The sequence below is a fragment of the Fukomys damarensis genome, unplaced genomic scaffold (genome assembly GCF_012274545.1).
Source record: "Fukomys damarensis isolate Sample0158 unplaced genomic scaffold, DMR_v1.0_HiC HiC_scaffold_23, whole genome shotgun sequence".
In the NCBI taxonomy this organism is placed as follows: Eukaryota; Metazoa; Chordata; class Mammalia; order Rodentia; family Bathyergidae; genus Fukomys; species Fukomys damarensis.
Window position 1 is genome coordinate 37,075,291 of NW_022900935.1, and position 14,773 is coordinate 37,090,063.

Consider the following 14,773-nt stretch of genomic DNA (forward strand, 5'->3'; position numbering starts at 1 on the left):
GAGTAAGCAGTGTGTAGCCAGCACTGGGCTGTAACCTAGTCTTTGGTCTTTGAGCTCCCATCTTAAGCACTGCATTTTCTTTGAATTGTTTTAAAGCCTTATATTTTATTTTCCAATATTTATGTAGAAAACAATAGGACCTGATGGAATTTCTTGGTAAAGTAGCCTGCCAAACAAGTTGTTGATACGTAAATAGGCAGGGCAAGGAGAGGATTTCACTGTTTTTTTGCAGTTTTGCTTTCCTCTCTTTTCCGAGGAATCTGGGGAAGGAAAAGCAGAGAAGTGGTTGTTAACTCACTCTCCTGTTTGGGAGGGGCTGGAGGAGGAGGAGAGAGCAGGTGTGTGGTGGAGAGACACAAAATGGCAGAGATGAGGAAGCAGAACAAGATGGTGGAGGTGATGAAGTGTCATAAGACAGAAATGAAAACAGCAGAAGTGCGGGAGGAGATGGAAGAGCTGGCTGGGTTACAGTGTGGGGAAGGTGTGAGTGGTAAGTGATCAGCCAGATGGAAAGTGGGAGTTGGGAGGTGTGAAGGACAGAGTTTGGGCTAAAAGTACCTGAGAGGGCGAACACGTTTGACAGAGGGAGGGGTGAGAGGGTAGGCAGAAGGCTTGTATGTAGGGGATTTCTGACCTTTTGCCATTGCATTGATAAAAGTTGCACAAATTGTGCAATATGTTCAAATTGAGAGTGCCGTTTTCTGGCCATTGAGATTCATTGTCTAATTTGCTCTGAGGCCAAAGTTGGTTGCAATAAAAAATGAGTTATTTTCGCTTTAAATCGGGTCCCAACAGTCCAAGGGAGCAAAGTTGTGCCAGGAGGCAGCCAAGAGGCATTGAAGGAGGGGGTTGGCATTGTTGGGCACCCATGTTAGGATGGGTGAGGAGGAGGTAGTTCCCTAGGAGGAGGGCAAAGAAAGGAACATCTTCATGTCTTTTGATACTCCTGAGCCAGTCCCCGGAAGGGGAGAATGAGAGGAGTCACACCAGGGGGCATCCCCAGAGGCACTGTCCTGGGCCCAGAAGTTCTCTGTGACCAAGCACTTGGATTTCCAAGAAGTCCCCAGAGGGAGAGAACAAGAAAGAGGACCCAAGTAGAGGGAAACTAAACTACCTACTCACCCTTTAACCAGTGACCAGTGTCTGTGAATATCATCAGCAATGGCAAAGGCAAAGAGTCCTGATGAGGTCCTGGCTTGGCAGATGTGGTCCAGAGAAGACAGCTGAAAGGCCAATGGACCCCATCCCATGGGGGAATCATCACTTAGTCAACCACCTTCTTTCCAGGTTTCAGCACCAGATATGTCAGGTAAAAAAGCTGGAGACCAAGACCATACCAGAAGCACGACAAGCCTTTATTATAGGGAAAATCTGCCAGGGTGTTTCTGAACAAAGGAGAGTGAGCCCCTTCCTTTCTAATTGAGCAACTCCTGGGGGTGACCAAGGGGTGAACATGCCAGGTGCTTTTTGTATTTTTCTAACTATTCATCAACCTCCAGAGCACCAGGCCATCTCACTAAACTGTTTACCACTAATTTTTAGCATCAGGTTTGATAATCATCCTGGACACTAAGAAATCTAATTGTACCTAGGTCAAGACCCATGGCTTGGACAGGCCTAGTACACAGTAAATGGCTGTATATCTGCCCACTCTGTGATTCTGAGAACACTGTCAAACCTCAGGTCTTCAGTTTCTTCATCTATAAAATGTACTTAAACTCACTTCACGCTCTGCATGAAGGTAAACGTGATCTTACATGCAAAGCTTAAAACTCAGAATAACAATTAATACTTTTTAGTAAACCAACAAATATGCATTAAGTATGTAAAACATTTGGGTCTGAAAAACAACGCTGAGCAGTATAGGGATGGAAGCACTTTCTTACAAAGCATGGTGAGGGACCAAAGGAAAACTCGCTGGTTCTACAAAGATGCTCTCAGAATCCTCCAGCTAGAGGGACACATAGGAGCCAGATGACCTGGCGAGGCAAGGCTTTTGAAGGAAGTGGTTTTGGAGCCAATAATTAAAGAATGGTAAGAAGTTCATTAATGAAAAGGTAAATAGAGCAACTTTTTGCAAAAGTGAAGAACATAGGAACATGATCTGGTAGAACAACTGAAGGTAGGTCACCTTAGTAGGAGCCCCTGTGTTACTGCCTGTTCTAGATGTCCCCCCAAAAGCTCAAGTGGGCATAGGTGGAGTTTCTTGCAGGTGGCTGGATCTAGGGTGTATGATGCTGGGATTAAGGCTACTCCACCCTGGGTGTGAGTGATACCCACCCTAAGGGCCAGCAGCCTGAAGAGAATAAAAGGGACAGAAAGAGGTATACTCCCATTGCTTGTTGTTGCTTGTCTTCTGCTGCCTCCTGCCCACTCTGTGAGGCCCCTCTGCCACCCTTCCTTAGTACCAGCTGAGTATGGACTGAAACCTCTACAAACTGAGAGCTAAAATAAACCTTTCCTTCGTTAACTTTGGGTGTCAGGTGTTTTGTCTCAGCAATAAGAACAGTAACTAAGACAGCAGGCAACACAGAAAGGAGGGTCCTGGTGAATCAGAGGCTGGGTTTGTGACTTGAGAGTATCAGGAAACATTCAAGAACATCAAGTTTACAATATGAGTACATGGGCAATGTGACATCATGAAGTCATATTCAAAGTACACTCAGCTGTCCAGATGTGGAGCAGATTGAAAGCAGTGGCAGGGGCATGGTTAGGAGGCATTACAGGAGTCTGGGTGCATATGGAGCAGCCTTGAAGAGGAGCCTGCTGTTAAAAATATGTAGGTGACAAAATTAATGAATAGGTAAATTGTCCAGCCTCACTCTGGGTCTGAGGAGGCAGCATGAGGGAAAGGCTCATTCTCTTGCCTCCAGGATTTCTGGTCCTGTGGCTGGAAGAACAGAGGTTCCTGGCCCTGGCCGCCTGTTAGTGCTACTAACCCTGCTATGAGTGGGGAGAACAGTTGATACTGGAGGGAAGAGAAAGAAGATGCATGAGAAAAGGTGATGTCTCTTCCTCCGCAGAGTTGCTATGGTAATCACATCACTGAGGAGCTGGTTGGTTTCATCACAACATGTGCTGACTAGTTGTTACATTGCTCTCTCTTTAATCCCAACATGTGTCTTCCTAATCCTACATGTGCCTGCAGATTAAACCCACTCAAAAATAGTCTAACCTCCCTGGAACATTCCCGGCAGGCACTGCCAGTCTGTCCTCCTGAGTGGTCCTGTGAACAACTGTAGGATCCTGGAGACTGGGCTCAAGGGACAGTGGACTCATCAGGGGTACAGGAGCTGAGACCAGCAGCAGGCTGGGGAGCCCACGACCCTGTCCCTGTGCATGAGTGTGTTGCATGTGTTAAGTCTTGCCTTACTCTCTGCTTCCTTTTCTAGGGGACCATGATCATAACCAATTTGACTGCACTGCACAAGGATCCCACAGAGTGGGCGACTCCAGACACATTCAACCCAGAGCATTTCCTGGAGAATGGACAATTTAAGAAAAGGGAATCCTTTCTACCTTTCTCACTGGGTGAGTTGTGATGAGAAGAGGTGAGATTACAAGAGTTCCTCCCTCAGCTTTTCCTCTTCTTCTCTGTAGTCTTTTGCTTTGAACAATCTTCTTCCAAGTGGCTCAGCCCAGAGTAACTCCATGTTGCTCTTGGCTGCAACCCAGTAGTCCCTGGATTCCGCATTGGTTCAGAAAATCCCTGCAACCCACTTAATCCCTTTCCCCTGATGGAGTTTTTGTCTTTCCTATGATCTGTTCTCTGCCATAATAGGGACAGGGGACAGAGACACACCCTGACTCTGCCCACGATGAAAATTGGACATCTGCCATCTTCATAGAGTTTTTAATTATCACAATTTTTTATCCAGTTCATAAATTCAGCTCTCAAAAAATAGTTGATATTTAAATATGGAGATGAGGAGGTAATAAGGGAGGGGGCTATCTACTTACAATATGGGCACTAGACAGTGACTTAAATACCACCACATAACTAGTTCGAGTTATGCTTTATAAGAAACCCTTGAAGACTTCTTTTTTACCTCTCTAAATTTTAATTGCTTTTTAAAACTCAAGTTAGTAAATATATATTTTATGCAACATATACAGTTGAAAGGCTGATTCAGTGACATCTCTTTCTCTTTTATTTTTAATCCACATGCAGATGGCTTTTTAAAACAACAAACATCATGAAATCAATAGCAAATTATCTTATTATATTTCAGCCATTCTGGTGTAAAGGTTAAATAGATCTTCAAAATAATATCGCAAATTTTTAAATTCCATGTTTACTAAAACTCTATTGTATGTCATTCAGCCCTGAGGATATAAAGATGAATTAAATAGAAAACAAAAGAAAGTTTCTGTCCTGGAACACATACCCTAATGCAGGGATGGCCAACCTTTTAGAGGCAGGTGCCCAAACTGAAACCCAGAAACAGTGTATTTATTGCTAAGTGCCAACATTGCAATTAAACCTGAATACTGAGAATTTAGTTTAGAAAAACAACTCACATATTAATGTAATTCTTCTGTAAAGGAGTACAGTTAACACACGTGCTATAGATTATCCACCGCTGCCCTTGTGTAACCTTCACATTATTCTATTTAACCTGTCATCACTTAGGACATAGGGAATGTGAGGCATAACCAGATATGGGAATTATAGTCATAATATTCGTGTGCCTCAGATGCAGGCAGTGTCCATCATTTTTATCAAAACCTAAAGTTTGTGTCTACCTCGCACTGTCTTCTGAAACTAAAAACGTGCTCCCCACAACTACACTATGGAAGGCATGGAATTTGCTAATAATTAACTTACAGTAAAATACAGATTAGCTTTTTGAAGCAGCATCGTTTTACTGCTGGTGACCCTGAGGCTCACAACGGGATGAGGTGGGATCTGCCCACAGAGTGTGATTCCAGTGTCCATGTGTTTTCTCTCTGCTGTGCTGTGCTGGATGTGTCTGGGCTGATTCAGACTGTATCCTCTGTGTTTTCACACTTAGTTCCAGGTCACCTTTGCACACAATGAAAAGTCAGTTCTAATGTGAAAGCTTTTCTCAGATGTAGGAGTACCTTCCAGGCTTCCTGTTCATAGTTTTCATGTTTGGTCTTACCGCATAGTTTCAGATGCACATTTCAGTTATTATAAGGATTCTTGTTCATGGCTCTAACATCAGATCTATGAGAAGCTGAAATAGTAGGAATATGGCCCCTTCATTCCACAAAAGTGCTTCACCTAACAAGTGCTGCATCTCTGAAGACAGGAATCATAATGGACGCCCAAGTCTTTAAAAGAAGAAAGGATCCTCTAAGCCATGTGATGCCCACCTGCATGTCATTTCTTCACGTTTCAAGTGCCTCTTCTGCATAGCTGCCTCATGTTTCACCATGTTTAAAATTTCTTCCGTCTAAATTAGCTATAGCATGAGAAGGACTTATGGGGATACAATGGTGCTTTGTAATTGGGAACTGTATTACATTCTTTTGAATACAGACTTTTCAAAACAGATTATCTCAGGCAATATTTATAGTTGCCTAGCCACTAATGATTAGACAGGAAATGGATTGTATCATCCTTTCTAATATAGCCAAACTGAAAAGATACAGAATCGTGTCATCTCCAACATCATGTGCCCAAAGAATAAGCAGAACAGGACTTAAGAATCAAATATTTTACTTTGAGTCTAGGGCTTTCTACATTACAAATAGAAAGCAATGTATTTTTCTTTTTTAAAGATTTTGTTTAAAATTCATTGAGTTCATACCATATGTATCATTTAGAATATTGTTGTGTAACACACTATCCAAAAACTGTTATTGCTTACACTGTGCACGTCGGCTATGTGCCTGGGTTCTCTTGCATGGTGAGGAGGTCTCCTTGCTCCTTGCTGATCTAAGACAACCTCAGCTGAGATGCTGGTGCTCTTTTCACAGTCTTTCTCATCCTCCAGGAAGCCTACTGAAGGCAAAACAGAAGCACATAGGGCCTTTAAGATCCAGACTAGGATCTGCCTCTGCATGTCTTCCCCTTCTTTCCCATGGCAATGCAAGCCATAAAGCCAGGCCCAATTCAAGAGGAAAGGGAATTAATTATTACAACTATTTATTGGAATAATGAAGAAGTCACTTTGCAACTATGTTGCAGCTAAGGCAAGGGACAAGTTGGAGATGTTTTGTTCTCACTGTTTCTCATTCTGATTGAGAAGAATATAATTTAGTCAGAACACGTGATTCCCTTGGGTTCTCATCAAAGATGTTGACAGTGTAAGGCACAGTAAAACTGAAGAGATAAAAACTTTAAAATATTCAGTAGGTTAACCAAATATGTCTGGTTTTTCTAGCACAGTATTATCTTTGGCATATACTTCTTCCTCATGCTTTTTCTAGAATTCTCTACACACACCTGCTCTGGAAGAAAGAGGTGCAGACATCATTTTCTCTTGGAAAAGGTGTAGGTTTGTTACTTTTGCATGGTCAACAGGTGCAAAGCTCTTACTGCACATTCAGATGTTCTTATCCTCATTGAAATCTCCTCCATTGATCCATACAAGCCACAGGTGGCTTCATGACAGTCAAGGGTCTAGTTTCTTGGGTTGAAAGAAAATCATTGGATCATGGACGAGTGGGTCAGGAAGACAACTCTACTAAACACATAATTGATCTAGTTGGTTAATGATGGGATAAGGTGCAAGTATCCATTATCCCAGGCCAAAGCGTTGAGGTGGAATAGTCCTAGTAGTCATCATTTTTACAGCAAGTGAATACATGTCATCTACTTAGGATCTTTTCCTAGTCATAGCACACTAGTTGGAGAGAGGGATCTTTGACACGGAAGGAAGATTTACCTTTATGAATGGTTTAATCCCAGTCACACAGTGGTCAGTGATGAAGCTAGTTCTTTAAACTGGTTCTTGACTCTGCAGGTCCACTTTTGACATAATCTATTGATTGCTCTAACAGAGTCTTGGAACAACTGATTCAGTATCCTTTTCACAAGTTGCTAACCCTACTATATGTCATAGGTACAAGAAAAAGATAAGAACACTAATGACTTAGGCACATAGCAGGGGAAGACAACAGGCAGAAAGTCACAAAGCAGTGACATAGTTGCCAATTACATTTACATTTAATGAGTACTTTTGCATGTGTAATCCATATTTTCTTTGTGACACCATCATCCCACACCAAACATCCTGGCTTTATGAGTCTGGGTGTTAGGACAAGGTTGACGGGCATTAGAGACTTATACTGCCCAGGTTGCTGAAGAAGTACAAGGTAGCGGTAGATAAGTTGAAAAATAGAAAGAGAAGGAAAATGCATAACAGCTCTCACGTGCAATAGGACAAGTTAACAGTAGCCTTGCATCAAACTTTGTCCAATATTTTTATGAGCACATATTTTAATACAGATTAATGTGTTTTATTTTAGCAGACTTGCACATTCACTTGATATACTTTAATTATTGCCCACATTACATCCATTTCTCATCTCTCTCCCATGGACTAAACACTTTTAAACGATCAACAACTGTATATGTAGAAGTAAGTAGCATTTGATTCAAGGGTTGAGACAGTTCTCCTAAGGGGACAGAGGCAATGTGAACACAGAGATCCTTGTATCCCATTTCAGTCACCCATGAGACATCTGTGAGCTCAATGAAGGGAAAGCGTCTTCAGAAAGAGTGACCTTCAGGTCCCTGGGAAGTAGCCTTGGCCACTATTATAACCCACACAGCAGAAATAAAATCTACAGCAAAGCTGGTGAGAATGTACTAGGGTATTGTGCATCTGTGGGACCTCCCAAATCAGTGACTTTTGAGTTAACGTAGAGTGAATGAGATTATAGAGTGAATGAGATTAGAAGTGTTACTTAGGTTTTTTTCTTGGTTACAGTATTTCATTTTGTGCAGGTTATTCTGCTATTGTGGTTTTATCAGAGTTCCATGACGGCCATTTTGAAGTATATGGTGTTACAAAGTTTAATTACACTGTACGCAAGGTTTATTTGTCATTTCGGTTGTCTTTCCATCACTCTCCCACCTTGGTGGTCACCTATAACCTCAGCACTGAGTTTCTGTTCCCTTGTCCTCCAGTTCTCTAAGTGCCAGGTATCAATTGGAATGTGGCCAGGATGGTGTTCAGTGTGAGGTATGGAGGGGAGGACCCCACTCAGCCCTCATGTTTGAAATAAAGTCCGTGGCCAAGACAGACAACTTAAAGAGAAAGGAACAAGTAGCTCCATCTGGAGGGCCAAGCTTATCAGGGGGTCCCCACAATGCAGGAGGGTAACAGGCATAGGGAAGTGACTTAGATATTAGGAGCTTGGTGCTATACTTTGCTGTTTCCTTTTAAGGATAGAGACAGATTACATAGTTTTGTTGTTGTTTCATTGACCGCTCCCGTGGTTGTTTATTAAATGAGTTTTGTTCGGTTTCAGGCCAGATACCACTGTCTGAGTCAGCCCAGACCTCCCACTCGATTAATCTGCACTCTGCTTCTTCACCCCACAACTAACCGCTAAAAGGCTTTGGCTTTTTGAGCTTGGATTTCCACTGTGTGCGCTTTGCTGAATTCAAGTGGTTGTCAGGCAAAAATAAGAGGTTCATACAACCCCCAAGGTCAGGTTTTGCAGGAGGAAGTTGAAAATACCAATTTCTAGAGACAGCAGTGCCACCTGAAAATACATTGTTTGTTTTTGTCCCACAGGAAAACGCGCATGCCTTGGAGAACAGCTGGCTAGGTCTGAGCTGTTTATTTTCTTCACTTCCCTTCTGCAAAAATTTACCTTCAAGCCCCCGAAGAATGAAAAGTTGAGCCTGAAGATTAGGGTGGGCCTGACACTTTCCCCAGAGAGCTACAACATCTGTGCTGTCCCCAGGGCATGATGCCTGAGAAGGGAGTGAAAGGCAAGAAAGAAGAAATGGCAGCTGTCTGAAGCCTCTGGTTCCCACACAGATGTGAGGGGACAGAATGGAGGTGGGGGAGGGAAGATGGGAAGAATTGGGCTAAGAGGAAACTGAATCACAGTGTGAGCTCTGCTATTTTGTTCAGAATCCATGTAGGGCAAATCATTTATGTACAAAGTGATTTACCTTTTCATCCTGGAGATGGGAAGGAATGGGGATTTTTTCTCTAAATACAGTTCTTTGTAATAATCAAAGGAAATAATAGAATATTGGACTTTAGGTGATTTGCAAACAATAAAGCACATCATAAAATTATAGTTACGCTGTTCCTCCTTCTTGCCTTTTTTTGCAGCCATGTATTTGCATATGAGCTGTGGCACTTTCTCAGGTTCAAGTGTTCCAAAATAGCCAACAAGAGTTAGAAATGGAACCTGGGGTATAGCCACAGAGCATGGCAAAAATGCTGTCCACTTTGGGAGTGCTGCCCAGCAGTGAACAGGGAAAGGGGATATTACTAGATGCTCTGCAACAAGTTCTAGTCTCCTGGGAGCTATGATAGCACAAGATGAATTAAATTATTATACAGGAAAGATAAAAAAGTGTGAGTTTGAAAAGAAGCTGAGCTTTGGGCCTAATCAATGCTGGTCTGGGCAGCAAAGAGGAAAAGCCCCCAAACTTGCCACACTTTCATTCAGTACACCTGAGACACTCTCCAAATTTTCTGGAGTTCATCTGTTCTGGTCTGAAGGAAAGGATCCTCTGGTTCTGGTGGGGAATAACAGTCCTTGATGAAGGCATTCTCAGGCCACTTCTAAAGTTAGGACACTGACTGAAGTGGTCCACTGGTTTGGGCTGGTCTTGCTGCAAGTCAGCCAATCTGAAATCCCCGGGGAAGAGTTTGGAATATTTTAATCTCTAAATAGCTGTTATATGAATTGATGTGTGGCTGAAACAGGCAGTGAAAGCTATGGACTATCCTATCCATGCCCCTCAAAGAAGAGGGTGCTATCTCCCCATCGAAGTTACATAGTCTGAGTGAGGTCGTACTGTGATTCTATGGCCACATCTAAGAAAGTTCAAGTGGGTGCTCTTTACACTGAGATAAATACACCCTAAAGCCTAGATGGTCCTTAAAGTGGCTGAGAAGGCCACAGCCAGTCAACTGCCTGAGTGTTTCCTCCCCACAGAGAAACACTCCCTTTTGTCTGTCCCCAAATCATTCAAGGGTGCACTACATAGACATTATGTACAGGCACCCCTGTGTCTTCTTCTCTTTTATCTGTTCTTACAGCTCCTATTCTTAGATATGTCCTGCTTGCCTGCTCTAAGTCTCTCTCTCAACTGTGGGGTCATCATCTTCACAATCTGTTACACCCCTGGTCTGCATGCTTAGAATTTTTTCCTCAGTATTTTCTGATGATTATGGAGTGGGAAATGTCAAAGAACAAACTTGGCACTTGTTCTGAGCTTGGGCATCCCTATTTCGCTGTGGGGTGGCCCTCTGAGGGCTCCCTCGACCCTGCCCTAGTTCAAGTAGTTTGGAAGGCTGTTACTGGGTCACCAGGGCATCCCAATCAGTTCACCTACATGGATTCCTGGTTTAGCCTCATGCAGAATCCTCCTCCATGGCTAAAGGCCTGTGCCACAAAGGACTATTCAAAGTTGTTTGTTTCCAAAAGGTGTTGTCCCCTGGTGGGTGAAAGTGAGATAGAAAGTGGTCCTGTGGCAGTCAGATGCTCAGTCCACCTCTGTATAACCCTAGGTCTCTCCTTTGTCCTGTCTGTCCCAACCTGCCTGCCCCTGACTCCTTCACTTCTTCCTCTGCTGTTCTTGCCACCCCTCCCCGCCATACCAGAGCATCTCTGATCCCTGCAGGAGGTCACCACCTCAGGAACATGCAGTCTAAAGACTCTTGCCTTTGAGGGAAGCCCCACCTCCTGATGAGACAGGCAGGACCAGGAACTTGCCCATTCCTGGTATATGTTCCCTTTTCCACTTCTGACCTTTATACTCTCGAACCCCCAAATCCACTGTCCCTGAGAAGCGCCAGGTTCTGAGTTCAAAAATTGATCAAATCAATTTTTATGACTCATCTGCCAACCTGGGATGGCTGTTAACAGTTGTTATTGACCCTGTTCATGGCTGAAGAGTGGGACAGGATTAGCCTTGGGGCTAGAGAGGTTTTACTGGGAGGGTGTTCAGAGGAGGCCTATGAATTGTAGAAACAAGGCTTCCCCTCAGACCATCCTGAATAGGACCCAAATTCTTTAGGGGGTAAAGAGGCTTTAGTCACCTTTCACCAAAAGTTGTTGAATGGGATCTGGGCAGAAGCCTGGAAATCCATAAATTTTTCAAAAACCACTGAAGTAACACAGGGACCAGAGGAGTTCCCCACTGCATTCCTGGAGAAATTCCTAAAGGTCTTCCAGTTTTACTTGGCATGGTAGGCAAAATGGCAAGCAAAGATCTTGGCAACAGCCAAGAATGGTAGGCAAAGAGGCAAGCAATGTGAATGGTAGGCAAAGAGGCAAGCAAAGATCTTGGCAACAGCTATCAGAGGGGACCCAACTCTGGAAATCCAAAGGGCAGGAGCCTAGAAAGCCAGGAGCACATCAACCATTGAGCAGAAATCAACGTGCCTATAGGAAGGAGGAAGAGCACTGAGAAAATGAATGCCCCACAGGACCTCTGCCAAGGTACTATCCCTCCTCACATCCAGGGGAAAGGAAGATTCAGACTGAAGTGGACAGGGCTCCTTCTTGTTCCTCAGGAGCCTATGGTAAATATTGAAGTAGGGGGACAATATGTCCAATTACTGATGGACACTAGTGCCAAGAGGTCAGTGTTAAAAACTCCTCTGGGAGAGCTTTCATCGCAAACCTTTTTCATTCAGGGGCCATAGGAGGAGTTCAAAACTGCCCACTTATGAGTGAACAAATGGTGAGCCTCAGATCCAAACAAGTTACTCACTCTGTTTTGGTGATACCAGATTGACCATTCCCCTTGCCTGGATGAGACCTCCTTCATAAACTAAAGGCCACCATTTCTTTCACTCCAACTGAGGCTTAGATGTCACTCCATTCATATCAACTGTCCAGGACCACTGCTCTGTCCAAGGAGTATCTCCTCTTGGGGAAAGAAAACCAAGAATAAACAAGCCCCCAAGGACTTTTTGGCAAGACTTCAGGCAGAGTTTCCAAAGGTGTGGGCAGAAACTAATCCACAATTTGGCTGCTCACCACCCTCCAAGGATAGTTGAACTCTTGTCAACAGCCATGCCTGTGCGAGTTTGACAATATCCTATATCTCAGAAGGCCAGACAGGGGATGGCACTTCATATTAAGAGTTTGCTGGGCTTTGGGATAATAACTCTAGAATGAAAAGATGAAAATAAAGTGTTTGTAGATGGGGAGGGGAGGAGGGGGTGAAGGGAGGGCAGAGGTAAGGGGAAAAAATGAGAATCAAGACTTGCCATGTAGAGGTACATGATCCCAACAATGAATGTAACTGTACTGTATCCCTAAAATGTACCAATAAACTCAATTAAAGCTGAAAAAAATAACTCTGTGTCATTCTCCATGGAACACCTTGTTCCTGTTGGTACAGAAACCACTTGAGAGAAGTTAACTAGTGAGTGGTAGCACTTCATCCTACTATCCGCAACCCATATACCCTCCTGAGTTTGCTGTCTCCTGAACATGAAGCGTATACTGTGCTACATTTAAAGGATACTTTTTTTCAGTGTGCCCCTTGCCCCAGCTAGCCAGCCTATCATCACCTTTGAGTGGATTGAGCCAGTTTCCAGCAATTTATGTCAGCTCACCTGGACCTGTCTGCCTCAAGGATTCAAAAACACTCTCACTGTTTGGTGAGGTACCCCAGAAGGACTTTGTGAGATTTTGACCCAATACACTAACATCACCCTGCTTTGATGTGTGGATGATTTGTTAGTAGCAGCTACTGAATTCCTGCAGGGGAAAATTGAAATAGATGATCTTTATCTCAACTTTATAAAGGATAACTATGAAAAACCAACAGCCAACATCATACTAAATTGTAAAAAACTGAAAATCTTCACACTAAAATCAGGAACAGAACAAGGATGTCCACTATCACCATTCCTGTTCAATATAGTTTTGGAAACATTAGTCACAGCAATTAGACAAGAGAAAGAAATAAAGGGAATAAAGTTAGGAGAGGCACGGGATTTGGCTCAGTGGTTTTGCTACCTGTCTTGCAAGCACAAGGGCCTGAGTTCAGTCCCTGGTACAAAAAAAGAAAAGAATATACTTTTTCCAAAATAGACCACATGCTAGTTCATAGAACATGTTTAGGGTAAATACAAAGGAACTTAAGTTATCCCATGTATATTATCAGTAATACCACAGTGCAATTAAACTGGAGATCAATAGCATAAGAAACTGTAAGAATTTCACAAACATATAGAAATTGAATAGCACTCTCCTGAATGACCAATGGGTCACAGCAAAAATTAGACAGTTTTTACAATTTAATGACAATGCCAGTACAACATACAGGAATCTATGGTATACAACAGAAGCAGTTCTATGAGGGAAATTCATAGAATTTCATAGAATGTGCAAATGTCCACACTAGGAAAACAGAGCAAGCTCAAATAAACAAGCTAATTGTGAATATTAAGCTCCTAGAAAAAGAAGAGAAAGAGAAATCCAAAGTGCATACAAGAGAGGAAATTATAAAGATCAGAACAGAAATCAATGCAATGGAGACTAAGAGAACGACAAAAAAATCAACAAATGGAAAAGTTGGTTTTTCAAAAGAATAAGTAAAATAAATAAATCCTTAGCTAAACTTATCAAAAAACAGGAAATAAGGGTCTCAAATACATGCAATTAGGAATGAAAGTGGTGAAGTCACAACAGATTCAGAGATCAGAAATCCAGAGGATCAATAGTTACTTTGAGAACCTGTCCTCTAATAAAATGGAGAACACAGAAGAAATGGATAGATTTCAAGATACATATGAATTAACAAAGTTTAATGAAGAAGTTATAAAAGTTATAAACACCCCAATTACAATTAGTGAAATTGAAAATGTAATTAAAAATTTATCCACAAAGAAAAGCTCAGATCATGATGGCTTCACTGCTGAATTCTACAAAATATTTAGAGAACTACTGCCACTACTTTTGCAGCTTTTCAGTGAAATTGAAAGGGAAGAAATACTTCCAAATTCATTCCTAGAAGCAAGTGTTAGTTTGATTCTAAAACCAAAAAAGAGAACTATAGACCAATCTCCCTAATGAACATAGATGCAAAGATCCTCAATTAGATATTGGCAAACTGAATACAGAGGGTCATCAAGAAGATCATACACCCTGACCAAGTTGGATTTATCCCAGGAATGTAAGGATGGTTCAACATACATAAATCAATAAATGTAATATACTGTATTAACAGAGCCAAGGACAAAAACCATATGATCATATCAATAGACATTGCATTTGAGAAAATTCAACACTCATTCATGATAAAAACCCTGCAGAAAATTGGAATACATGGTCTTTATCTCAACTTGATAAAAGCTATTTATGAAAAGCCAACAGCTAACATATCCAAAGGTCAATAATTGAAAACCCTCATGCTAAAATCAGGAACAAGACAAGGATGTCCACTATCACCACTCCTGTTCAAAACCCTCATGCTAAAATCAGGAACAAGACAAGGATGTCCACTATCACCACTCCTGTTCAAGGTAGTTTTGGAAACATTAGCCACAGCAATTACACAAGAGAAAGAAATAAAAGCAAACAAGATAGGAAAGGAAGAAGTTAAACTGTCATTATTTGCTGATGATGTGATACTCTACATAGA

The 14,773-nt window shown here is 42.3% G+C and overlaps 1 protein-coding gene across 2 annotated transcripts in view; it reads left to right on the top strand.

Moving 5' to 3' along the window:
- LOC104859954 (cytochrome P450 2J2) overlaps positions 1-9,016 on the top strand; it is a 35,594-nt gene extending 26,578 nt beyond the window's left edge. The window contains exons 8-9 of one of the 2 annotated variants that reach the window (XM_010620860.2): positions 3,393-3,531; positions 8,718-9,016. In XM_010620860.2, the coding sequence (XP_010619162.1) occupies positions 3,393-3,531; positions 8,718-8,896 (318 nt within the window). In that variant the 3' untranslated portion in view covers positions 8,897-9,016. Of the gene's footprint in view, positions 1-3,392; positions 3,532-8,448; positions 8,619-8,717 lie in introns of those variants that run through there. The other variant, XM_019207033.1, reaches the window with a different exon arrangement.
- The last annotated feature ends 5,757 nt before the right edge of the window (positions 9,017-14,773 follow it).